Here is a 27,835-nt window from a genome sequence, read left to right as displayed (position 1 = left end):
AACTTCACTCTGAGATTTATGGGTCATTCATTAGTGGGAAAAGTATAACACTGGTGACATGCTCATAAGTTCTAGCAAAAAGCCAGTGCTCCATGGCATATTCTACACTGTTAACCCACCTTCTTCTCCATAGATGGGCTGAAGGCCAGTACCAGAGTGTGTTTTTCTCCAGGTCTTATGCATCTGAGAGCATTCAGAAGGGAAAAAGGACCATGTATATCCAGCACTGATGAACCCAGCTTGGAAACGGTCAAAGAAAAGCAGTGGTGAAAGGTTGATATTACTATTATTTGTAGTAGTAGTATATGCCATAATAAATAATAGTAGTAGTGTCCTAGAAAGTGTCCTCGTTACTCTGTATAATCTACGGTACACTCTAATTTTCTTCAGAAATACCTTCAACAGAAGTCCATATAAAAACACCATTTACAGTGGGATACCCCGTTAGCTGAGGGGTTAAGGTGCTGGCCATGATCCGCAACTTCCCCAGTTCGACACTGGCCAAATGCTGCATTCCAGACAATGTCCTAGTCGAAATTTCCGACCTCAAAGCGTTGCAGGTGCACGACGTTAAACTTAAACAAAAAACATGGCTGACCGTGTCAAACTAATTTGGCAAGTGTACACCCAATTGAACTCTCAGCAGTGTAGCCTCCTTGCATATATAAACGAAACAGAGGAGGAAACGACACATGAACAGATGCCACTATACATATTATTTTACAGCACTTTTATACTCGAAAACGTATCTTCATATTCCATTCACTAGCCGAATACAATACTGTAGTCTACAAATACATCCTATCCCCCTCCCCTATTGATTGAAATGTAGCCTAATGTGAGCTTCATGTCATTCCCCATCTCTCTATCCCTTCATTTCCTGTCATCTCAATACTGTCTGCTCTCAAATAAAGGCACAAAAATGCCCAAATACTTAAAAAAAAATACTCCTGTTGATTTTTTTTCCTCATTTGTCATTGCTGTGAACACCACAAACTAAATTCAATTGACCTCAGTTGTATTGGGATGGAGGCTGAAATCTCTGAGACTGATACCTCAAATGGGCAAATACAATCCAAACTATATGTAGTGCTAAACACTTCTAGAGGTAAATGAGAAAAACATGTTTGTTTATAATGTGGGTGAACTGACCCTTTAATATACACTTGTATATTAAACAGGGACTGGAAACTTCATACTATAGGATATCTGCAGAAAGACATTCTAAGAATTTTACTTGCTAATTATATTCATTCATGAATTTAATGCAGCTACTCAAAGTACTGAAAGTAGAGCAGACCTGCAGCACAAAATATCTGCCTTTCTAATACTTGCATTTAAGACTAAGTCTATAGTAAAAAAAAAAAAATCATATAGCATGTTTAACATTTGTACAGATATATTGAGAAGTGTGTATAGAACACAGATACCATCAAAAGTGATTTTATAAGTATAGAAAATCTATTTGCATTAGCAGTTTAAAACATGAGTTCTATGGTTCTACATTTTGTTTTATGAGTAAAACTTAACTTAGACAAGCTGATCAATATTTGCTGGAGAAAGGATACATCCAAAGATTCCTTCGAAATGTTCTGAACTGTAAACCGCTTGATAACTTTTTCTCCTAAAAATAGAAGACACAAATACAACACAATAAATACATAGAAAAAATGTATGTAAGCGGAATGCACAAGTGAATATTTACAGTATGTGAAGAACTATCAAGTAAAATTACTCACCCACTGCCACCTGATGGAAGTCTATGATACTGTGTCCATTGTTCGCTATTACCACTAGAGGAGGCTGTACAGCAGGACACTGCAGCTTCAAGTAAAGAGTATTGAAGGGACTGTGGAGATGTTGGACATGACAAGCTATGAAATAAGCAATATGTGTAACAGTTCACACTCTTTGTTTTCTTTATAGCACTTTGAATCAGGAGAATGATGGAAAATTACATACATAATTATGTTAATGCTGACTTATCAGTTCTCAAAACAACTACTTGTGGTCAGTAATAAAATGGATCAAATGCTTATAAATGTGGTTGTGTCATGATTATTCATCGGCCATTCCCCACAATACTATGCATGCAGTTTTCAATCTCTCTTATTAATATTTTTGTGGGCCTTTGCACGACAAAAATTCTAGCCTGAGGCAGCCTAAAGTAGGGGTCTGCTGATATGGTAACGAGGTCCCTAGAACAATGCCTGCTTCATCCAAACAAAACACAAATCTAATTTTAAAAGAGAATGAAATTTGGACAGCAAAGAGGAAAACAAGTAGTTTGTAGAAAACAGTGCTTTTTCATTTGGTCATCCTGTTTTGATTTGAGATGAGTTCATTTTATTGCTATTACAACAAAAGTTGTTAGGTACATAATTTGGTGAGCTCATAGTACAAACAGACAGACAACATTCAACACAGCTTAATGGACACATTAAAAAACACAAAATACCAAAAAATAAATGCAAAGTACAATATACTAAAACAATTATTGATTTAAAAATGGCAGGTACCTCAAAGTGCCAAAGGTTTACCATTCATTTAAGCTGAGCAGCCTCAGGAAAAGTACTTCTTTTGAACTGCTTAAATTTAAACCAAAGGTGTTTCTATCTTCACCCAGGGGGCATTTTCTCAAATATTTGGAGCCACTGGATAAAACTTTTGGTTACCAGGGTAACCCCAGTTCTCTGAAAACCAAGTGAGGTATCTCACTATGGGAAGCGCCTTCGGGTGTGACCAATCATGGAAGCTCCAATACCACCACGTCTGTCAGGAGACAGACCAATCATCTTGAGTCTGTCAGCCTGTCCCCCTTTATAAAAGCCCCTGGTGTCCTACTTGGCATTTTCAAGCGAATTGCATATTCGGAAGCCCATAACGCCTCGATCCAGAAGGGTCGACACCACAAGCCCTCCCCATGGGTTAGCACACAGTTAACATGAACCCACACTCCGGAGTGCGCCAGTGAAGGCACTGTCACCTAGAGGCAGTAAAACTGAATTAATGTGTGTGGGGATGCCCAACTAATAGCGGCACAGATGTCACTCACAGAAATGCCCCTGAACAGGGCCCATGAGGTGGCCATACCCCTGGTGGAATGAGCAGGCTACGACTCTCATAAGCCATTATTATAGCCTCCACCACCCAGTGTGACAGGTGCTGGTGAGTCAGAGCCTTCCCTCTGTGAGAAGGGGCCCAAAATACAAAAAACTGGTTGCTATTCCTAATTCCTTCAGTCCAGTCCAAATAGATGCGTAAAGGTCTTACGGGACAGAGTGAATTAAGCCACCTCCCACTCTCCTCTGCAAAAGGCAGTGGGTGAAAGGCAAGCAGCTCCAGCATGGGGCAGCGATAAGAAGACTTGCTAACCTTAGGCACAAAAGCAGGGTTAGGGCGCAACATCACCTTCCCATAGTCAGTGGAAAACTGCAAGCAGGATGCGTGCACAGACAACGCATGTAATTCACTTATCCGTTTGGCTGACATCAGTGCCAGCAATAGGATAGTTTTGAGAGAGAGCCACTTTAAGTCAGCACACTCCAAGGGCTCGAAAGGCAGCCTTGATAGTGCCTCAAAAACAGTTGGCAAGTCCTAAGAAGGAACTAAAGGTTTACACGCAGGCCGCACGCAGGCGGGCTCCCTTCATAAACCTCCTTATCAAAGAATGCTGTGCAGTCGGCACATTCCCAAAACCCATATGGCAGGCTGAAATCGTGGCCAAATAAACTTTAATGGTCGGGGTATAGGTGAAAAAACTGTCCTGTCACTGTGACACCAAGTCTCTGCGAAATGGCAGCAGCCATGGCTGACTGTGAAGGAGAATCAAAGTTAGCCACTGCTCTCTCACTTTGATCAGTACCGGAGCAATGAGGATGAGCAGGGGGAATGTGTACAGCAGCACGTTCAGCCATGGATGAGCCAGTGCGTCCGCTCCTAGCAGTGAGTCTCTGTTTCTTAATGAAAGGAACAGAGGACACTGCACGTTTTAGCGCAATGTGAAGAGATCTACGACGCACGCCGAATCTCTCCCACACCAGGTGAAGTACTTTGGGGTTGAGCCTCCACTCGCTGGAGAGCAAATCTGCCCCACTGTTCAATACACTGGGGAAATGCGTGCGCGTAATGACAGCAGACGCTTGCTGCTCCACATTATCAGACTTTGGGCCAGTCCGTGTAATGTTACGAAGCGCGTGCCCCCCTGTCGGTTTATATAAGCCACCACTGTCGTATTGTGTGATCTGATCAACACATGACAATCCCTCAGGAATGGCAACATATGTGGAGTGGGAATAATAATAATAAAAAAACGTGTGAAGTGCTTAGTGTAAATTTCATGTGACACATTCCCTCTGACCTCTGAACTGACCCCGAAGGGCACTGAGGAAGGGCGTGGGGTAAATGAACTAGGAAGCACTGGGGGAACTTGTGCTTCTCCAGGATTGTGAAAGGGGTGAACAAGGCGGTATAATTCCTCTCCTCTCCTCCTCTTGGGGGAAAAAGAGGAGGCTCCGGGAGGCTGAGAGCAGGGACCTCTCTGAGTGCTGACTGCTGAGCCTGTTTCCACCAACCACAGCTCCTAAGTTGCCCGCCACTTCTTCCTGTCCGGCTGGTGGTATGAGTGGCTCGACACGGTGGTGGAAGTGGCTGCGGCGAAAGACTTTTTGCCCTGATGCTTTTGGCTCTGGGAACCATGCTGGTGGGTTGCTGGCTGCTCAGGTGACTGGAATCTGGGACCTTTAAAGCTCCTGCTGTGCCCTTTTGCAGCCACAGCCGCAAATGGGCGAGGTGTTGTCTTGCCGGGAAGGCAGAGATCGAAGGCCTCTCCCTGCTTCTTCCTCAGGTCGCTAGCTTGCTGGAGGTAACAGCCTCCCCAAATAAGCCCTTAGCCTATGACGGGTCGAAGGGGGAATCCATTATGACCTGGCAATATCCAGGCCAGAGTAACCCTTGACAGGAAGCTTGACAGGGGAAGGCTGTACTTCCCCACTGAGGGAGCTGTTGGGCCATGACGCCTGAGCAAGTGGAAGAATGGCATCTTCATCATTCTCATCACCGAGGAGATCCAAGTTTACAACATCCTCGTCTTCCTCTCTACCTCCACACTCGTCCCGAGTTGAGGAGCTGGCTGAACAGCAGGGGGAATTCCGCATTGGGGTCATGCACTATATCCTCCCAAGCAAGTGCTAGCTATAGCTGGCTTATCTCTGGGCTTCATCTCGGTGTCGGAAAAGCAAGGGTCGGCTTTTGAGGCCGCCAACACTTGCAAGCGGCGCTCCAGAATCCTCACCGGTATGACGCAGCAGTGCTCACAGGACTCAGAGTCTGCCTGGGCATGCTTAACACCCATAAAGGCGATGCAGAGGCGATGGTTGATCGGCTGGGCAAGGACGGGATTCGACATCCTTAACCTTGCAGCCACCAGTGTTCCCCTAAGAGGATGAGGTGGTTGCCATAGCTAACTTAAACCCTTGACGGCTAGCAGCAGTAATTATGGATACACAGCTCAGCTCAACAAGCTGCTAGCTTGTTCCAAAAGCAGTTCAAGTAGAAGTCTGCCACAACAAGACAACACCTACCTGAACCAACAATAAAATAAAATCCTGACAACCGATATCCACGCTCGGTGACTACCTTGATGGCTGCGTTGGAGAGCAATTAAATTAAAATCCAGATGTCAGGACAGCTGAGGAGCTCGAATGATCTTCTTGGGGAAGAAAGCGAGAATGCCGTGTATGGCACCAGGGGCTTTTATAAAGGGGGACGGGCTGGTCCGTACAACTCAAGATGATTGGTCTGTCTCCTGACAGACGTGTTGGTATTGGAGCTTCCATGATTGGTCACACCAGAAGGTGCTTCCCATAGTGAGATACCAAGCGAGGTTTGAAAGAGAATAAAAAGTTATACATAGAAGAAAGATGAGAGGGAGTGACCAACAAGTTTGGTCTGAACCAAACTGTGATAGAGAAAGTTAGCACACTTGCCACAACTGATGTAAAACTGGACCATAGCTTTACATGAAATTTTTTTCTCAACTTGTTTCCCAGCAATTTCAAGTGGTGATTTTCCATCTTACTCTACTGAAGTCTACAATCATCTATTTAGTTTCCCCAATGTTAAACTGAAGATTATGTCCAAAGGTTACACCAGCTCACAAGATTAGACACCTCGCTCCTATATTCTGATTTGTCAGCTGCAGTTATAATCCAACCAGAGAGGTCATAGATAGGTTACATAGAGAGTAGTAGGATTGTTTTTTTTATGTTGGATCACCTGTCAGAAGCGATGGGTAAAGTACTATTTTTAGCAAGTGGTAATCTGTGAATTCTGCATGTTCTCTTCAGACATCAGACTCTTCATTGCTAATGCTAATTGCTAATGCTAACTACCCAGTTCTTCTATTTACTGGGTATACAGGGAGGTTAAATCACTGCTGTGTTCCATACATAGAGTGTTAGAGTGATGAAGGTCCCCTCAGGGACCGTGGCCACTGGAAGATCCAGGTTTGCTGCATGTCAATGGTTTTGTAGTAAATTAATTAACTCAAAATTTGTTTTCCAGATTTTGGAATATACAGTACTAAAACACAATATTAACTGACATGCTAAGGGCCTTAAGGGAATAGTTTGACATTTTGGAAAATACACTTATTTGCAAGAGGTCTATTCCTAAATCAAATATTTTTCATTTAAATTACCAAACAAAAATTGATACCTAGCAAACCAGGGGCACCTAGTACTGTTTTTACTAGGTCTGTGGGTGAAATATAATGTTGCCATATATACCATGCAGTTTGCACTTAATGGTACATACACAATGCATAGAGTCAACAGGGGCCCAACATCTTATTTTTGCCTTAGAGCCCTATGGTGGGACAGACCTTATTTTCTGCATGAATCAAAATCTGAGTTGTAAAATAAGCAGTGGAAGTCTGGAAAAGGAGGCCATGGTTTAAAAAGGCACATTTTTAGGACTACAAAATCTATAAATCATAACAGGACTGCAAATGGCAAACATTTATATGAAAATATTGCAAAGGACTGGGAATTCTGAATTGGGTCCAGTGAAGTCCCAAAGAGTAAAGACACAACATGACACAAATCTGACATGACAGGGCCTACAGTGTGTTGTAGAGCTGTATACAGGCTGACTCAGTGTTACCTCCATGCCGGCTGGGCCTGTCGGTCTTCCTCTGGTGGGTCTCCATCTGACACAAAACAGGGAATGGTGTACTCACTATGGCGTTGGGTGAAAGAGTACAGCAGAGAGGCCCTGGCCTCCTCATACTGCTCTGACCTTGATGGAAAAGACTCAGCACAATTAAACAAATCAACAAACTCTCCTCACACTTGCACAATGAAACCCATTTCATCAATGTTTTCCAGCTCTGTTGAGATCGTAGTATGTATGGTGTGATCACTGCAAATTAAAGAAATGGGAATTCTGATGAAACCACTTAAGCACTGGAAGAAGAGGGAATGTACAAGCAAGCTTTGTGTGTAACTTATTTCAGTGTTTTTGGATCTCAGACCTCTGTCCAAGTTATTAATTGGGTTTAGAGAGGCATAGAGGGAGAATGGGTAAAGATGCTTCCTAAAGAATGATTTATTCTCTTTTTGCAGTACTACTCTTTGATATTTGGTTATATGATATTTATTGTTGAATATTTGCTTCACTGGCATTTCAGTCCAGCAAACTGAACGTGTTTTCCAAAGTAATTTGTGATACAAAGTAAGAAAAGTTTGATGACATCAAGGGAAAAAAAATGAGTTTTTAGAAATGAAAACCTCCTACCCTGGCTGTATGTCAGCAGAATTTGGTGATTCAGTTAGTTGGTTTGTCTTTGGGCCGTCTGGCACCTTGCTGTTCTTTTGAATCACAGATGCCTTCTTTCCTTTACTAGTTTCTACTGGGAGCTCCTTTTTAGTCTTACAACACACACACATAAACATGATTAATGGTTCATACTAAGGTTAGACAAATGTAGTGTTTACATTCTGTATAAACATCAGAATGTTCATGAAAGTGAAAAAAATCAGTAAGCTGGTAAAGATGTATTCACATTTAAAACCCTTGTGACAACACAGATGACGGGAGTAGGTGTGTGTATAGTCATACCTCCTGTTCAGTGTATCTGTTCCTCTCCAACTCCTTCTCACAGAGCAACTTGGCTCGGTGGAGGAGACGCAGCGCCTCCTCTTTGATCTCCTGGTCTAACAGTCTGGGTCTGAACGTCACCTGGACCAGACATCTCTAGGTCAGAGGAGAGATGGTAACATGTTAGGAATTACACAGATTTATAGGATCTAGCAGTAAAACTGGTTATTATTGTGTGTTGTATTATACTAATTTTCAAGACAATTTAAAATGGCATTCAGATTCCAGTGTTCTTCCTCGCTGGGCATTTTTAATTTAAACCCCCACTTCATACAACGAAGTGGAGGTTTAAATTAGTTTTAGGCAGTCTCCAGTTCTGGGTTTTCTCTAGCGTGGACAAATTCAAGTGGACTGAGGATGATAATCCCTCTGTTTTCCAATTGCAGACTATTTACTGGATTTCTCCCTGTGGGCCTCTGTTACGCAGATGAAAAAAATTAATGCAATGGATGAATTATTTCTATAAACAGAGTCAGGAGGAGAGTCTTCCACTGTCAACTGACGGAAAAAATAGGACTTCAAATTCAACTGTCACACCCATAACAATGAACAGCAATGATTTTCAAAATACCTATACTTTGAAATGATGCTACATCCAGTGAATATAAAATTAACATTAAATTCACTGTTGAATTTGTGAAGTAAATTCACTTTTGTATGTTCTGTACTCATTGATATTGCAGAACTTGTAAGCACTTGTTCACTTCTATTACGTGTCCAGTAGAGTGCATCATTGCACTATAAAGGGATCTGTAGTGAGCCAATGGCAGCTATGATGGCTGTTTGTCTCACTGTAATTCTGTATAACTGAATTGAGTTGAACTGAGGCTGGAAGATTTTCCTCTGACATCCATTACCTCTGTGATCATTATGTCTTTGTTGCAAATTGCCATAATAAGAAAAAAATTACTTCCTAGTCCCAGGTTTGGTTTCCTTACATAAGAAAATTAAAGGTTACATTTAGCTCAACTCAAACACTTTTGATTAAGTTTAGTTACAACTATTAGAGTTAGATTAGGATCATATGTAGGGATAGCCTCAAACTTTAATTATAGTTTTGCAACAATGTTAAGATAAGATTTTGACCAGGCGTATAATGAGAAACACAGCCTCAGGAGATCAGGCTCCAAAGGATTACTAAAACAGCGGGTGGTGAGGAGGGGGTCGAATTAATATTAGGGCCAAAAAATTCTTTAGCTGCCCCTGATAGTGCTAAAAACATGTTTGGTTGAAAAGGTTCTCACAGTCCATAATAATAACCGGACCTTTAGGTGTGAAATCAGTGGCGTGCCCCTTTAATACCAGTGTAAACATAGGTAAGAGGTGTGCTACTCCACCTGTCCGGGCATCAGGCTGCCCGCGGAAGGAGTGATGCTGATGTCAGAATTCTTGGGTAGGATGAAGGAGAACAGCCTGGGTGCTACAGGAGCCATGGTGTCCTTGACCACTGGAGGTATTGGTTGTTTGGACTTACGGTTGGTTTGATGGTTGATCAGGTAAAGTATGGCGGTGGAGTGGTCACCTATTGCTGTGGCCCCAAACTGGACTAGAGAATGGGAGAGCCCCAGTGGAGGGCGGACACCCACTGCTCGGCAAGACAGAGGGAAATCTCTGATGACAAAAAAAAGAAGAAATTGCTTAGTTATATATTAATAAATATGGGATGTAATTAACTGAATCATATCCATCATATCAGACATGATGACACTGATCAAACCAGATCCCATTATTAAAATCAGGGATATATTGGTCCATTAATATAACAAATCCATTTATATGACATAGTTACACACAATGCAATAAACTCACCTGTTAATTCCAGATTTGCAGTTGAGTTGGAAATTGTACTCTTTGGCCTTGTTGGCACTGAAAATCAGATCAATCTCGAGGGTCTCTTGTGGAAGCAGAGTGCCAAAGCCATCATTAGGCTGGACCTCAATAAACTGCAATGAGAGAGAACACAAACAACACAAATTGCTTGAAGTTCCAATTTACAGCTATAATCCTTAAGATTTTTATGAAATAAAATGTCAATTTTGATACTATTTATGGTCTGCATTTTTTTTTTGCAATACCGATTCAATGTATTTTACATTCAGTAATTATCTCTCTATTGACCGTATGTGCTTCAGCAGGGGCGGATCTACCACCTCAGCTGCCACACCAGTTTTGGACAATCTAATTCAAAAATATATATATGAAAAGTTGTGGCTGGTTGGAAATTTACAAGAGCAAAACTCTGATGTCCGAGTGCAAGTGAATGCATCAAGAGATGAAGCTCCCATTAAGCCCTGAGAGGCAAGTGAGAAAAAGAAAATTCTGATGATCCATTTTCTAAGTCTGATCTAAATATTTTTTTCTCCGGTATGTTATGACTTAAAACAGGTGAAAAAAAGGTTTTGCCAGGACATTCTTTCTAAGTTCCTTAAACATTGTGTTTGCTGTTGTAATACTTATTTTGACCAGCTGAAGTGCACCACTGCCCCATGTTCTAAAGAGGACTAAAAGCATTCATGTTTTCTTCCAGGTAAAGCGCTGATTAAAATAAATTTCTAGCCAATAGACAGCAAGTTATGTAACATTACTGTTATGTCTAACACACAACATATGTACCTTGTATTTAGATTGCATGGAGAAATTAAAACCGTCCACAAGTGACGGGCTCAATGAAAAAAGATGTTTTTGGAAATATCTGAAGATTTGGAAATAAAACAATTTATTGATTTCAAATGCCACCTTTAGATATTTCTAGTCAATGCTTTACTCAGGTGCCACAATAATGTAATGCTTTTGAGTTAAAATATATAAATTTGGGGGCTTTTCCAAGCAAATATTGATATATGTGATTGTTTGCGATTAAATAAATATATATATATTTCTGCCACCCCTTAAAGTCTCCATGCTACCCTCTTGCCAGCCTGTTAATACTTCTCCAGATCAGCAACAAGGAAGTTCTCCAACTCCGTTATTTTGTCTTTTAACTTCGTGTTTACACCGGAAGTGGGAATGTGTAGATTTACATCCACTGCTTGTGCCTATATTTTAGCAAATATCTGACCAGTTTTATAATATAGCGTACAGCGTTAAAAACTGTCAGAGCTGGAAGAAAAAGAGACTTTCTTCTACAGCAGTCTGACAAACACCGACTGCTATGCATAGCGGTGCTAATTAGATCAGTACTCTGTCCACATAGCACCAGGATCAGCTGGTCATCTTATATGTCTATAATATATATAATATAATATCTTAGTCATATATATAATAGTCATGGTGGCTGGTCAGAATGTGTTGGTATTTGTGTTTTATTATGTGCTTATAACAATATGATATCGTAACAGAAGTTGTCTGTTACAATGTCTGAAGTTGTGGCTGTTCAAAAGGCGTGCTAATGCAATATTCATCCAAAACACAGTCACAGTGGAGACTCATCTGGTTAGTTACACTGTTACACACAGTGCAGGTTTCCCTGACATGGATTATTCAAGCTAATTTATTCCAAACTATATTATCAATAAAGTATATATTATATTACATAGTTGAAAAGATGTGTTTTAATTCATCTTGATAAATCAGATTGCAAATCATTTGGTTTAGTGATCGTTTGTGAAGAATGCAAAGAATGTTAATAACTTGCATCATCATACTGATAAATTAGCACAAGAGATCTTTAAAACTTGCAACTTTAAGGGTTGAGAGCAAATCTCAAGAATGGGAAACCTGTGAAAGAAAGGATAATAATAGGATGGATGATATAGGAAGGATGATAAAAACATTATTTTCAGTGACTACTAGTATCTTGGATAGTTTGTGATTGTATCTGGACTCAGGCAACTGTATTTAACAAAGTACAGTAACATTTAACACAAGGCATTCACAGCACTGTAAACTAAAATTATAGAAGTTCTTGTTACTCATGCAGTACCTCTGGAACACCCAAGAAGCCAAAGTCCTGAGGCAGCAGGGACAGATTGGTAAGGCGAACGCTGCTCTTGATCGACTGGTAGATGGAACAGTAGCCAAAGTCCACCTCAGTCTGGTCAAACTGCAGGTCTGAGGAGGTCACAACTGCTTGGACTGTGAAATCGACAGGCTTCACCTGAACATACAAACATGAACAACTTTTCAAACGTTTTCCTTGGGTGGAACATTTTCATCAACACCAATGAAGAAAAATAAGTTTCCTTCAAACATATTTGCTTTTTCCAACTTTTAATGTCACATTGCATTTGATCTAGATTCTATTTATTTAATTCTAATATAATAATGTTACCATGTCTATAAAAAAATCAGGATGGTTTGATTTATGTAATACAAACGGTTCCAGTGGCTGTTATGAAAACTGTCTGCACTGGTATCACTTTTTAAATCTTAATAATACATTTTCATATTCAGATTGAAGAAAAAAATACATTGAGGAGAACTCAAAGAAAGACTGCAGCAACATGAACATGGGACGTGCATGGACTGATGTTTCTTTTATTTGAAAAATAACCCTTCTTAAGTCTGTGATTTCACATTATGAATATATGCACTTTAAGTATCTATTGAGTTAAATTCATGTTTAATGCGAGGCCACTTCAGTCTTCCCAGCTGAAATGGAGCAATGCTTTTATGCATATAGTCATCCTTCGTCACTGAGCAGCTCAGATGGAAGATGTGTGTGTGTGTGTGTGTGTGTGTGTGTGTGTGTGTGTATTCCAAAACAGACTATAGGCTCAAAGTGAGTTTTAGAAATTGAAATCGCGGTAACAACCCAAGTAACTGTTTATCAATGACATCTCCATTCTCCCCTAAATTATTATGGTTTTAGTTTGTGCTAATCATGTGTGGCTGTGTTCATAGTAATAAAGGCACATGTCACCAAGTGCAACAGTGATGCTCACTACTGTGTTTTTAATAGTTTTTGGAGAACAAGTGAGGCCTATGTCACAGAGGAATAAGCTGAATCAATCCTTGAATACATACTTACTTACAATGGGATTTATTGGCAATAATAAAAATGTAGATTATCACCAGCCTTATCCTTTAACACTCCTTTAAGTCCATTATGTACAGGTATGTCTAGTACAAGATTAGAAAACTAAGTAATCTTGTGATCTCGTGAATCATGTCAGTGCTCAGCAGATGACCTTGTTTATTGGTCTCTGCACCATTGCTTTCCTGGCTGCTGTGGCGTCTGGTGACCATACAACAGTGTATGTGTGTGTGTGTGTATGTGTTCGTGTGTGTGTGAGCATGGTTTAATGCCAGGGGCTCAGGGCCTAGGACTGGGAGCAACAGCTTTGGTGCTCCACAGGAGCATCCTGGCCCAGTCTGTGGCTCCTCATCAGAGCTCTGCTCCCCATACAATCCTCTCCTCTCTTTGTCCTGGTAGAGACAGGGAATAGGGGCTGCTATCCAGGGAGAAGAAGGTGACGATTTGGCAAGAAGACTGACCAGATTTAGATTTACTGAGAAAGAGGACTGGCATCAATGCAACACGAATGTTTCAGCAGCTGCTCTGTGATTTTTAATAAAGGCTGCGGATTACGAATTGAAGGAATTTAGTTGGTGTAAGCACTTTATTTTCCACTTCAAGGGCTTCTGAATTGACTGTTTTCATATTTCAAAATGCAAGTTGGACCTTGTGAAGAGGATATTTAGATGTGTGCCTCTTGAGAGGAATGATTTGAATTTTTGTTTGACATTGAACTGTCCTTATCAATGTTTGCAGCACTGTACACGACTAGAGCTACAGTATACCAACAAACCCATGATGTGGACCTGTCTGAAGACAATATACAATAATTATATGTAATACCATGATGTAATAGTGATACATCAGACCAGCACATTCGGCTACTTCGCAAAACGTCATGGCTGCACTGCCTTTTGGGTGGAGAGAAAACCGAAGATTCAATAGATGGCAATGTAATTTAACGTGTGTTACAATTTTGAAAGTTTGTACACATTCCTTTCATATTAAACAAGCCTTTGTTTTATAGACATGTCTAATAATGATTTTGTGACCTTGCCTGAACCTGAGCGTTCGTGAAACCTTGGTAAATTAAGGTTGATCGGTCCCAACACAGCGGCCAGACATTCCTTATTCGGACATCTAAACATATTTGAATCACCACGTAGCGTTAGGCTAAGTGTTGTCTGTTAATAACCAACTGTATGATCTGGGCTGAGATTTAGTTGGAGACGACAGTCATGTTTATAGCTGCTGCTATATTGTAGCCTATGACTGTACTCCAGCAGCCTCCCACTCAAGCTAGCTAAATGTTATCTATCCATCACTGGTAGGGCCAAATTGTCACCAGCATCATTTTGCTATTTACCACATTATAATCATGTATCTTATGTGCCTCAAATCTCACTATGAAAGCTTTGTTTATTAGAACGGTTGTTTCTTGTTTCACTGTAGTTTCTCATGTTAACTTATGGTGAAGCGGTATTCTTTCCCACAAAAGGGGGCCCGACCCTGGCGCTTGATGACGTGTTGCTGGTCTGATGTATAGTATGATAACCAATATAACATCTTGGTAAATCACAAAAGTGTAATAAAGTTATATTATAATATCTATCACATATCAAGACAACACACAATTATTATTAGGTTAGGTGATTAGGTTAATTGTCAATATAATATTGTACCAAGATAATATTGGCCATGAAAGTTTATTTTTGGTACTCGTACAGATAAAGTCCAAGATCTGTAAATTTATAATTCTCACCTGAGCTGCATATATTTGTGAGTTCTGATAATATAAGAAATCCTTTGTGGTAGCAGATTGTTTTCCTCATTTGTTTTTAAGAAACTCATTTAAAACACTGGAAAAAAACAGACATGGAAAGCTTTGATCAAATATTATTTAGCCATAGAAAAGGCAATGTCGGAAGGTAACGAAAAAAGGTGAAATTCTGTTATGTGCATCGTTAAGAGCAGACGGAAGCTAAAAGCTTTTTTAAAAACTAATAGTTCTGATCAGTTCACTTTCAGATTCTGGGTCAATTTTAATGTTTTATTCCCAACCGCAACAATGAGGCAGTTAGGGAAGTTATTAAAATTGATGGCCATAACAGAAACTTATAGTAATGTTACATCATCATCAAGAGCCTCCTGTGTGTCCAGGGGGAAAAGGCCAGACAGATCAAATTCAAAACGGCTTTGTTTTTGCAGTTGGAAATAAAACACAGTGCCATAGTTGCCAAATTTGCCCAAAATTAACCCAGAAACTAAAAGTGAATTATCTGTGTTATCAGTTTTCTAAAACATGTCATTCTCAGCTTATGCTGGTCCTTAGCAGTGCAGGTAACAGAATTATTCCTTACCAAAATGCACCATGGGAGCTGTAGTTGCCTTCTCCATTTACAATTTTACGCACATAGGCTTGTGCCTTTGGTCATTTGTCAAAGAACCAGATATTTCAGAATACAGTTGCTTATCTGTTGTAATGATGATTCAACCAGGAGAGTTTCATGCCCATCAAAGTTGTGGAAGTGCTCCAACTGTCAGTCATCTAACTTCATCTGTGATGCAAATGACCCAGACTTTTATTCCTGGGAACCAGAGGCACCTGAGATATAGTAACTCTTCCCACTTTGCAACTCTGTACTTGTAAGTGTGAATGTACATTAATGTCTTTGTGAGTGTATCTATGTTTTATGTGTTATATACTGTTATATATATGTTATATGTCATTTACGAAGGCACTATGAACTTCCTTTCTTTATTTAGTAAGTGATTGTAAGCATAACCCCATGTTGAAAGGCATGGAATTTTATAAAAAATAATTACACCAATAAATAAATACATTAATAAAATGTATATTAGCACATGATATGTAATCCATGGAATAAGAAGAGAACACATACATTTCTGCATTCCTATTTTGAGCTTCTGGAGAAACAATATGGAATAACCTTTATGCTTGGCTTATTAGCACCCATGGAGTAAGTGGGCCTTGGGGTGGGAGATAATTTTAGCTTGTTACCAGCAAAATAGGTTACAACCTTCAGTGGTGCTGCTTCTGTTAGGGACAAAGTAGGATACAAGCCCTGTATTGCACGATAAGCACACTGTTTTCAGGAGCACAGGGAGGAATAATGCAAAATAGATTGTATGTATGCAGGGTATAATATAATACAAACCTGGCCTGCTACTTGCACTGTCATTGGAACCTCCAGGACTCCTGTATCTATGTCAAAAAACATCTTGGCATCTTTAGATAAGGAGCATCTACGAGAGAGTAAAAAAAGACAGGTACAGTGTAAGAACACACGCTTTTATGCAAAGTGGCACTTTCTCATAAAAATGTTTCATTTTCACATGATGTTCATGAACAGAGAGGAGCAAATACACCAATTAGGGGTTGATAATAAACATAACTGCAAAAGTGATTTTAAAGGTTGCAATTTTTTTTCAGTACATTAGATACCGACAGTCAAAAGCCATGAGCCGCTGTTGAGCTTTTCAAAGAAAGATAAAGATTCATACCCTGAAGACCCATTACTTTAGTTTAACCCACGACTGTAGGATCGGCTCGCCAGGGAAAGCAGGAGAGAGATGTAGAGCACGCCTCCACACTACTGTAGGTTGTAGCCATGGTGATGGGAGATGGTAAGTATGATTCAAAGAGGCCCAGTAGTCATGCACAGGCTTATGTAAAACTCCAGTTCCTCAATATAACATATATAGATATATATAAATATATATACACACACACACCGTATGTACCGTATGTATGTATAGTTCATTATCATGTAAACAGTGGTCAAATGCAGTTTGTGGCTTAGATCCACCCCCCACCTCTCACTTTCTCTCTCCTTCTCCCAACATCCTTCTCTTGTTTCCCTGCCGCTCCTTGCTTGTCCTCCCTCTCCTTATCAACTGTCTTCTCTGTCTTTCCCTCTTTATGCTCTTAATGCTGGTTGAAGGCTTGAGAGTTAATGCTGTAAATGTCAGTGGTTTTAAGGCTCTCCAGATGTCAGTGTGTTTTTTTAAAAGTGCTAAAACCAAGCCTCGCCTTCAACAAATCTGTCAGCTTCAGGTTCGAGGACAGGTTTGTGTTTCATATTTCCCAGGCCTCATTGCTGCACGTAACTGCTGCAAACATGCTGTTCTACTGCAACACCCTTCATGACTCAAAGCTAGAAAGGTCACTTCCTTACACATCAAAATTATATCTCTGCATTTACAAAGGGGAGTAATGAAAAAAAAAAAGTAATTTTCTTCTCTCCATAGCTTGACCAATGAGCACAGAGGGTGTATTTAAAGAAGCACTCTTATTCTGCCTGCAAATAGAATCACTGCTGGAGAGTCACTCTTGAATTAGCTTGGCAGGGCAGAGTGGAAAAGCGTGGTGGGATGTCGCCAGGCCCATATGCTCGGGAGAATTTTGTGGATGGAAGGGGTTTCAGATTTGTCAGTGTCCTGCACAGATTTACTTGTGTGCTTTTCTTCTCTGTAGCCAGATTATCCACATCCTCTATAGTCTTTAATGATACTTCTGAGATTAGTAGAGGACGCAGTGAAACTGAAATAGTTCTTCTAACTTTGTGGTACTGCTAAGAGAGCTGCAGTGCATATCTCCAAAGGATTTCACCGTGAACTACTGAAATAACTGGGGAAAACGTCATCTACTTTATCTACATGTCTATCCCTAAAAAACCTGAAAAGTAAAGAAATGACAATCATGAGGATCACTTATAATCCATGACAGCAAGGCTGAAAAAACTGGCATATTTATCAGGAAACTTTAAGAGCTTACGATTTTAGGAAAGTGGCCGCTTTAGTGTTTCCTTTTACCTAAAGGGAGCAAATATAATACATTTCAAATATAGATATCACTCTTCAATATGGACTCCTGCTTGGATTTCACTTCACCATTAAAAAAAGTGATTATAAAAAGGATTACAAAACGGATTAGGGAAGAGGCTTAGGGTTTTTTCACGATGTGGAAATGAATGGGCAAAAACTACAGTAAATGACCGTGAAAGAAGTCCTAAAAATCATGTTAACCACAGGTTATTTTGTTTGTTTGTTGTCTTACAACTCATAGCATCATTAACATTTCTGATACTAGTGTGAGCAGTGAACTAGCACTGACAGTACTGGTAGAGCTTTGGTGTAATCTGTAATAAATCATCCTTGTAATCTCCCTTTTATCAGTTGGAACTGCCGGGGTGGGACACATTCCCTCCCCTTATTGTTTTTCAAAACTAAAACATGTCTTTCTTTACTCTTTGGGAAGAGTTACTTAGTTCTAAAGCCAAAATTTCCAAGTCCAAGTGAGCCAGGTCACACGACTAGGTAATGTAGCTCACATGCTAATTTCCATTTCAGTTAAGGTTTGACTCTAAAACATAAATGTGGTGATGTGAAACCCCTCCAATTTGTTCAGCGATTTAAATAAGTTTGGTTTAATGGCTGTTTCCTCCAGTTGGAGAAACAATTGACCAATCAGAACTCTGTAGATGGGATTAAGAATGAGGATGTCATATTTCTACATAGCTAGCTACCAAGCTTCAGCCTCGAAAAAAGGTGACAGAAAAATGGCCACAAAAAATGCGACAAGTGTCGATGAGTCCGACAAAACTGTAGAGGTTGTTGTAAGTTGACTTACAGAAATAAAAACTATTAAATTGGCGTATTTCTTCGATTATTATGAAAAATGCCAACTGCTCCAAGCAACTGCCACTGCAGCTTCTGTGTTGACTGAAAATGACAAAATAACAAAATAACTCCCCTCTCCCAAACAGAAATTGGCTAACACGAACATGGTGTGAGGCTAAATGAATGAAGTTAAACGAAATGGAAATTCACTTTGATTATTAGGCCGTCAGTGTCCATCTGAATAGAAATGCGCAGCATTCCTCTTAGCTGAACAGGATCACAAACATGTGAACCATTGGCCTTAATATTGTAGAGAGGGGATTATGTGGTGTATGGAACAATGCTCTGGATATGTGAGAGAAACGTGGGTTGGATGGTGACAAATAAAAGTGGAGGAAGACAGGCAGAGAGGGATGAAGCAAAGGAAAGATGGTGAAGGATGTGGGCAGGTTGAGCGCAATCCTTCAGAGCAGGAAGCAAGAATATGCTCACCCTCTCCCAAAAGCCAGAGGAGGGAAGGCAAGAAGCAAACACCTGTGTAAAGAATGAAAGCTATGAGTCATTTTAGAATCCATATTTAACAGTGTATGTGTGTGTATGTGTGTGGATGAGACAGTGAGTGAAAGCAGCGCTGCTAATGAGGATTTGGAAATCCAATCACAGGCTCTGGCTAGGAAGACTTGGCAGTGCCATTTTAAATGACACACTGCCACTGCATAAAACAAAAGCAAACCTACCAAAAATCAACAGATTAGAAGGCAATATCCAACCATGAGACATACGGGAACACAGCTTGCTGACATGCTGGAAACATACTAATTTTTCATTCCCAAAATGACTTGTGTGAATTTCTGGTGCGGGTGAAGGACACTCTTTTGGGCCTTAGGGCATCTTAAAGGATAATTCCGGTCTTATTTTTGTAGCTTTGGCCATCATTTCAATTGGTTATATAACACTCAGATATACAGTATATGGTTATATAACACTGACCTAGCCCCAGCTCCTGCCTATCAGTATTATCATTACATTTGAGTCATAGAGCAAAGCTGAAAGACACTTCTAACCATCTGGATAATGTATCGCAACGCTGATTGGTGTTTGAGTTGAAGGACTAGCAGTCGGCTGGCCTTGTCACCATATTCGTAGAGTGTTCCTTTTGACCTCAGTATAGTTTGCTCTGCCTTCTCTGTGGAGGAAAGATCAAACTGAGTTTGGAGGTTCACTTTTTGTCGTACAGATATGGAGTAGGATTTATCAGTATCAGATATTTTATCAATTATGTACTTCTATGTTGCCTATTGTGGTAAGCAGAGTGGAAGATAATTTTTAGGGTTTCCCAAAGTAGTCATGAATTAGTCCCATCCGAGTTCTCAAAGACTCTTCTAACCATCTGGATAATGAAATATTCCATCCCCTGCACAATTAAAGCGAATATTTTTTATTTAATTTTTATTTGTTTTATTGGGACATCGTAACATATAAATTCCTCAATTGCTTGTATTATTGAAGTGCAGAACACATCGTCAGACAGTAATGATGTATTGAGTCTCCAGTATGAATTTGCAGCTGATGGAGAATCGAATCTGAGGTCAAGTAACAAAGGGGAATGGTCTGATATGACTATTGCTGAATATTCAGAGGAGTGTACGGATGGTAGTAAGGCTTACTCAATCTATCCTTGAGTAGATTTGATGTACGTGGGAGAGGAATGAGCAAGGTCTGGCATCTGGGTATAAAAATCTCCAGGGATCACACCCTCCACAGTCCTTCATAAATGATGTTAGGGCTGTGGCCATCTTTGAGAGTCTGGTAACCTTGGAGCTCAAGCAATCCAGCTGGGTGTTTATAACACAATTTAGGTCTCCTCCAAGAATTAAATAGTGTGTATCTACATTTGGGATAGGGGACAGAAGTGCAGTCATAAATTTGGCATCATCAAAATTAGGGGCATATACACACACTAATATAACTGGCATATGAAAAAGACTGCTGGGGACAATGATGAAATGCCCATAATGATCAGGTAATTTTTCCCCAGTGTAAATTGAAGCTTTTTAGAAATCAAAATAGCTGTTCCTCTGGCCTTTAAATTAAATTGTGAACGGAATATGTGTCCCACCCATGGCCGCCTCAGCCTTCTGTGATCACTTAATTTAAGGTGAGTTTCCTGGGGGAAAACAATATCAGCCCCAGACTTTCGCTCTTTTGATAGGACCATTTAAACCTCTCACATTCCATGAAATGAGTTTCACATGCAGCTTTTTGGTCACACTATCAGTCAGCTCAGTCATAAATCTTACTAAATATAAACACTGGAAAGATATGATCTACCCAATATAGTGTATGAAACCAACTGTACTTCTTGACATAACAGTAGACATGTGCGACAATTGTATCATAAAGTGTGACCAACATATGACCCTCCCATATCCCATCACAAAAACTTAAATAGAGCAAGCTTAGCAGCATGAGAACAATCTGCTAAAACTTCCAAATCCTGCTCGTCCTTCCTTAGAAGCGAACAGGTCTCCTACTCAGTTGCACTCCCAATGAACACCGCAGTAGTTAACCTAACCTCGCAGCAGGAGAACTCCCGCATATCATGTTTAACCATACAGTATATTCATTGTAAACAAGTGAACCTCATATCCGTACAGTTTAATCTATACTTGAGTTTGCATAATTAAGTAATGGCCATTAAACACAGATAGGGACTTTTCAAGAGCCTATGCAAACAGAACTAGTCTTTAATGTATGGTAAGCTCGTTGGCTTGCTACGCATTTGAAATCAGCCAGTCTTGTAACATTAGTTAACCACCCTATAGCATTTAGTTAGTCAGATGTGGGCGTAGTATTAAGTTCTTAGCTGTTATTCAGATAAGGTCCTTCAGAGCCATAGCTAAAGCGTTAATATTAAACTTTCTAATCTAATCAGTGTTGACCACAGCACTTTTTAGCCATCTGAGCTAATTGGCATTGACCACCGATTTTTCCCTTGTCTGTTCGTAGAATGTTTCTGCTGCAGCAGGGGTGTCAAAGTGGTGTTTGTTCCCGTCGATGGTGATGCAGAGACGAGCTGGGTGGCGTAGGGCCAAAGTGATTCCACCTCTGTGGAATTTAGCCTTGATATCTTTGAATGCTGTCCGGCCAGGTTTGCAATCATGTCAGGGAAAAACAGGATCTTGTTGCCGATCTTGTTGAACTGTATGTCCTCTTTGTGCGTCCTGGCCCAACAAAGCACACGCTCCTTGTCCTGAAAGTGGTGGAATCTTGCGATGATGGCCCAGGGACAGTCGCCTTGGGGAGCCTTTGGAGCTAGTGTTCTGTGTGTGAAAATCTCACTTCCAATAACTTTGTGGATGAGCTGTGAGACAAATTCTGACAGCGAGCCTCCTTCTATTCTCTCCGGGAAGCCAGCAATTCTCAGATTCTGTCGTCTGGATCAGTTTTCAAGGTCTTCTGCTTTGGATGCTAAGGCCGCGTTTGCCTTTTCAAGCTGGTCCAGTCTCGATGTTAGCTTGACTGTGGTTGGTGAGTGTGCTTTCCATGGTTGTTATCTTTTGGTTGTGTGAGTCCAGTGCAGCGCTGATGGTGTCAAGAGACGTCCGTATAGGTGTAAGACAGGTCTTGAAAGATGTAGAGGGGTATGTTTTTAGTTCTGCAGCCAGGCTCTTACAGTTTTTCTTGAGCCCCTTTACTAGGTTAGCGACAGTTAGTGTATCTGACATTTTTAGCCACAGGAGCAGCTTGAGTTGCAGCACAGTCTCCTTTCACTTGTTGTGACTCCATTCCCTAATCCAAACAAAGATGGTAGGTGTAGTATTTCATTGCTTGATTTATAGGATGTGAACCAAAATTAAAACATTTAATTTCATCAACTATATTTGTCTATATTAATTACATATTATTTACTTTTACAGTGCAGCTGATGGAATAGAGAGTCCAATGGGGAAAGAACCACGAACCAGGTAAGATACATCGTTGTTGGGTTGATAATGTCAAAGAAGAATCATCAGTCAATAGCAATAATTTCGGGTGACAAGGTATTTCCATGTTTAGTAAATGAGACAAAATGGAAGACACTTAGCTCTAAAATGTCAATGCTACTGCCAGATCATATGTAAAAAAGTACCAATGAGGTAATTTGCACAAAAATCACAGAGAGGAAGTAAGTTTCATAAGAGAGTTTTTGGGAGTTGAATAAATTTTATGTGTTGTATAATGTAAGTTTGAAATGTAGTAGTTTGTCTGTCGATATCAGTCAAGATCATTTCCCCAGATCTGGTGGTTGACGAGAAGTCCACAAATTAATTTTAGTAGACGAGAGTATAATTTAGAGACCAGCCCTCTCGTATGGCATCTTACATCAAGCAGGTAGTGAAAAGGTTCAAAGGGAAGCAGTGTCAGTACTTCGTAAAGCCTGTCTTAGATAGAGATAAAAAAAGAAATTCCTGGCAAATTGTATGCCATACACAAAACTTCATGCCCCTAGTTACAATGTTAATGTTTGGAAAATAGGGCTTTTTATGAGCCATTTAGAAGCATTTGCATATTCCTTTCAATTCCCTTGAAATCATATTCCTGTGTCTGAACCAGATAATTGATCACTGCCACAAAAATGGCAACAAGCGCGGATGAGATTGACGCAGCTATACAGTTTGTTATAACTAGTCTTAAATTGGCATATTTTTATTTTACCGTCATAAAAAAACACTAAGGTAACCGCTCCAAGCTGGAAAGATACATCACATTGTTAGGGCAAAATAATAACCCCTCCAAAAGAAAATACGGCTAATTCGAACACAATGTCAGACTGAATGATGAAGTGGAATGGATTGGCAATTCAGTTCATCATGCTACTGCCAAATATATTTTTAGTGATCCCCACAATTAACTTGGTAAGTTCAATGTTATCATATTTGACAGAACTTTTGACCTACAAAATAAGATCCAAGCTGTAATAAATTGGAATTATCCTTTAAGTACAACAGTGTTGTCAACAGGAGCACAAGAAACTGGGTCTGGTGTCTAAGGTTGTGTAAGCAGAATCAGGGCCAGCATATAAGCAGTGGTGGATGGTGGATGCATAGAGGGATGAGAGGAGTTTGAGAATAACAGAGAGGGGCAGAATAGATGTAGAGTTAGAGGGGAAGTGAAGTAGCACAGAGATAGAGGACTGTAGAGATTGAGAAAACCAAAGAGAGAGAAGTATTGTTAAGCACAGACGTGAGAGGCCAAGAAAAAGAGAAGTATGTGTGAGAGAGCAGGAGAAGACAGCACAGAAGTGAAAGAGAGAGACGGAGAGAAAAAGTGTGATACAGAGAGAGTAGGGAGGGGGTGGTAGCTGTAGCAGTACTTGTGAACGCTGCACCATCTCAGCAGCAGCACGAGTAATGCTGTACTTTAATCCTCACATTAAAACCTCTGCTGATTCACTAAGGCAGATTACTGACATTTTCCCACTTTTCCCTCCTGCCCCCCAGCTGAACGATGACCAGTGTATGCACCTAACTTTTGTGTGTGAAGAAAATGTCCTCCTGTTATTTTTTCCCCCATTAATATCCTCTCAGTTATCGATACACAAAGCTGCTGAACTGTGAAGGGAAAAAAGGGGGGTGGGCAGAAGGATACTAGCACCCACGCTGAGTTTTTACATACTGCACGCCTCTCATATTTGCCCTGGGGGTCCCCTGTCTGCTCTCTATTCAAACTGCATTCAAACTGCAGTTCAACTCCTGCCTCTCCATCTAAATATAGAGCCCGTATTGTTGTAGATAGAATTACCACATCCTTCAAAGTCATTAGAAACCATTACCATTGCGCTCAGAGTGCAGGTATGTTGAATCAACTCTTTTATACCCGCTGGGTGTTGACTGGCTATATATTGTTGCCATTTGTACCTCTGTAAGACTCCATAGATTGCTTCTAACAAAAAGGGAAGCTAGCATATAAGCTTTGAAGTATACTAGTAACAGATTTTATAACAGATTAATCCACCCAATACTGGCCTTTCATCAAAAATTGGATAGTTAGTTGGAGAGGTTATTTGGCTAGCTAGCAAGTTACACACTTAGCTAATGTGAAGACTGCTCCTGCTACCTTTAAAAAAAAATGTATTGGTGAAATAGACTGTGTCAAAAAAAAGTGACAAACATAATAGACATAATGGACAGACATACAAGCAGCTACATTGATGATGTGATGATATGATGAGAGGGAGTAAGTAGAGATTAGGTTAGATTAAGATGGTTATGTGTTGGTAATGTGTGTGTGCATGTTTGGATGTTTGGATGAGAGACAGTGTGTCTGTGTTTAATGATCCTGAATGGGTAAGTGTGTAGAGTAAGGCATGTGTGGTGCGAGAAAAGAAGGTATAAAATAAAAATAATATGATAATAATATAATATTATAATAGTTGGCATATACATAACAGTATAATATAATAATAACCATTATTATAATTACAATAATACAGCAATGAGGAGTGAGGCCAGTCTGGAACACCAGAGAAGCAACAGGCTCCCCCACCTGGCTCCCCAGCAACACAACCGGAAGCCCCAGCGGGAGGCAGGCTTTTGTTTTTGGTTAGTTTAGTTTTAAGTTTTTAGTTTTAGGGAGATTTTGCTTTGAGCCGCGCCCAGGTCCACAGGAGGGCGCTGGCCCATTGCATGTCTTGTGCCTTTTCCTGCCTTCTGGGAGGGAGTCTGACTGCTGAGGAGTTGCATTCTTTGTTTTCTGTATTTGTTTGACTTGTTTTTTTGTTTATTTCTTTTGTTGTTGTTGTTTTGTTTGTTTTTTCTTGAAGAGGAAGGGAGGTACGCCCCACCAACCCCATTCCCGCCCACCCCCACCAGAGCCCCGATCGAGCGGCCTGAGGGCCAGGCGGGAAGCCAGCGCCGCCACCCCGCAGCCAACCCAGTCTGGCCCCATTGCTATTGTTTAACAATTAAGATAATGTAAGTAATAATAATTCCGTAAATCAATAAGTAGTATGTATGAGTAAAAAAAATAAAAAAATAAAAAAATAAAAGAGTGCAACAACAAAATTATGTCTGTGCATTTTTGTGTGTGTGTGTGTGTGAGTATGAATACAATGTGCCATGGGTATGTATGTTTTTTGTTTGAAAAAGTAACAACTAATTATCAAGACGTTGGCAAGCGTGGAATAGGAAAAGGACCCAAATGCAGACAGAGGAGGAAGAACGAAGACTTGAGTGGTTTATTTAAAGCTTACTGACAAGTACAGAAAGGCAGACCGGTAGTTAGGCAAACAGGTACACAGGTTGGCTGGCAGGCAGGCAACAAAGAGGTAACAGGCAGGCAGGCAGATATACATCCAAAAGGGAGAGAATCCAGAGCCAACGTAGCAACTGGGACGAACTGACAAAGAACAAAGGTTTGGTTTTTGGGTTAGTTTTATTTTGTGTTTTTGTGTTTAGATGGGTTAAAAATGTATTCCAGGTTTCATTAAAGACTGATATATTGTTTTTTCTGTAAGCTCTCTCTATTGAAATGTGTTCTGTAAGTAGGTTGACCCAGTGAGAGATATGAGAAGATATTTTAGTTTTCCAGTTTTGAAAGATTATTTTCTTAGCGATAGTTAGAGAAATTAGTAAAGGGTTTCTATATTTAACTGGGAGGGCGACTTGTGAGATATCTAAAGCAGGCAGAGTGATGGGGATAATGGGATTCTGCAGCCCAAGATAGTAGAGAGTTTTTCAGTAACTGCTATCCAAAGGCAGTGAACTGGTTGACAGGCCCAAGTGGCATAAAAGTAATTGTCTGTGCTACCCAAAGTGCATTGTGAACAGATGTCTGTGTCAGCTAATCCCATTTTAAACATTTTACTTTGCGTAATGTGGGTTCTACGGATAGTTTTATATTGTTAAAGTTGCAAATTTGTGTTAGTGGCGATGGAAAAGATGTTTTTGCTGATTTGAGACTAAAAATCAGGGTTGGGAAAGAGAGCTAAGTAATTTTCCCATTTTGTAGTTGGGATTGTTATGGAGGAATCTGATATGGATATAAGTTTATAAAGTTTTGAGATTATTTTTTTTAGAGTTTGTGATTTTCACTTAGGTTGGAAGGTTGTAGTGTGTTGTTCGTTATGTTAATTTTGGAGTTAATTAAGGATTTTAATAGTTGGTAGTGGAGGAACTGGTCTATCCCAACCCTGTATTTCTGGATTAGTGTATTGTATGATAAGAATTGGTTGTTTTCGAATAGGTGATGGAGATGAGTGATTCTCTTTTGGTGCCATGATGGAAAGTAAACAGGGGTGTTGTACAGTTGGAAGTCTGGGTTGTGCCAAATCGGGGCATGTATCTACAGTGTTAGTAATGATTTAGTGATTTTATTGGTTTTCCACCAGGCTGTCAGAGTTGTGGAAATTGTATTATTCTTACAGTAATTCAGTTTCTTAATTTTGAGTCCATTTGAATAAATATTGTAGTTGATTTGACAAGAAGTAGTAGAGAAAGTCTGGTGCTTCTAGGCCACCTTGTGATTTTCCATTTTGTAATGTTGAAAGTGAGATTTTTGTTTTTCCAGTACAATTGAGTTGTTAATGAATCGAGTTGTTTGAGCCATTTGTCGGTGGGGGTGGTGGGAATCATTGAAAACAAATCATTAATCTGAGGTAACGTTTTCATTTGTTGTTTCATCACTGTTGTGATTTGCCCAATTATAGATAGTGGGAGCTTTGTCCAGCGTTTGTAGTCATCTTCTATTCTTTTTTAGCAAAGGGATATAATTGAGGTTGGTGAGCTCTGACAGCCTAGGAGAAATATTGATGCCTAAATATTATATGTTGCCAATGTGAAGAATTCCAAGCATCTTCAGACAGTGAGAGTATAGTTGATTTGTTCCAGTTTATTGTGTAGAGTGAGATTGTGGAAAAGTTGTTGATGACATTGAAAGGTTCTCATATTGACAAATGGGTTCTGTAAGTATAATAATAAATCATCTGCATAGAGGCTAAGTTTATGTTGTGAATTAGCATCCTGAATTCCTTCAATTTAATTGTTTTGCTGTATTGCTGCTGTGAGTGGTTCGATAAAAATGGCAAATAGGGAT

General features: G+C 40.0%; 1 protein-coding gene and 1 long non-coding RNA gene across 7 annotated transcripts in view; one reads left to right on the top strand and one right to left on the bottom strand.

The window, feature by feature from the left end:
* cfap74 (cilia and flagella associated protein 74) overlaps window positions 1–27,835 on the bottom strand; it is a 72,974-nt gene that overhangs the window by 9,914 nt on the left and 35,225 nt on the right. For all 6 annotated transcript variants that reach the window (XM_044211580.1, XM_044211582.1, XM_044211578.1 and 3 more), the window contains exons 23-32: window positions 16,297–16,384; window positions 12,083–12,256; window positions 9,970–10,103; window positions 9,498–9,771; window positions 8,122–8,256; window positions 7,798–7,931; window positions 7,165–7,299; window positions 1,740–1,849; window positions 1,569–1,624; window positions 120–239 (exon numbers count right to left, since the gene is read on the bottom strand). In XM_044211580.1, coding sequence (XP_044067515.1) covers window positions 120–239; window positions 1,569–1,624; window positions 1,740–1,849; window positions 7,165–7,299; window positions 7,798–7,931; window positions 8,122–8,256; window positions 9,498–9,771; window positions 9,970–10,103; window positions 12,083–12,256; window positions 16,297–16,384 — 1,360 coding nt within the window. The remainder of the gene's footprint in view (window positions 1–119; window positions 240–1,568; window positions 1,625–1,739; window positions 1,850–7,164; window positions 7,300–7,797; window positions 7,932–8,121; window positions 8,257–9,497; window positions 9,772–9,969; window positions 10,104–12,082; window positions 12,257–16,296; window positions 16,385–27,835) is intronic.
* Window positions 19,927–25,975, top strand: LOC122883222. The gene is made up of 3 exons (XR_006379581.1): window positions 19,927–22,291; window positions 22,681–22,728; window positions 25,566–25,975. It is a non-coding gene; the product is annotated as an uncharacterized LOC122883222 (long non-coding RNA).

The sequence above is a fragment of the Siniperca chuatsi genome, linkage group LG10, assembly GCF_020085105.1.
Source record: "Siniperca chuatsi isolate FFG_IHB_CAS linkage group LG10, ASM2008510v1, whole genome shotgun sequence".
Taxonomy (NCBI): Eukaryota; Metazoa; Chordata; class Actinopteri; order Centrarchiformes; family Sinipercidae; genus Siniperca; species Siniperca chuatsi.
Note: the sequence above shows the minus strand (reverse complement) of the source record. Positions and strands in the feature narration are given on the sequence as shown.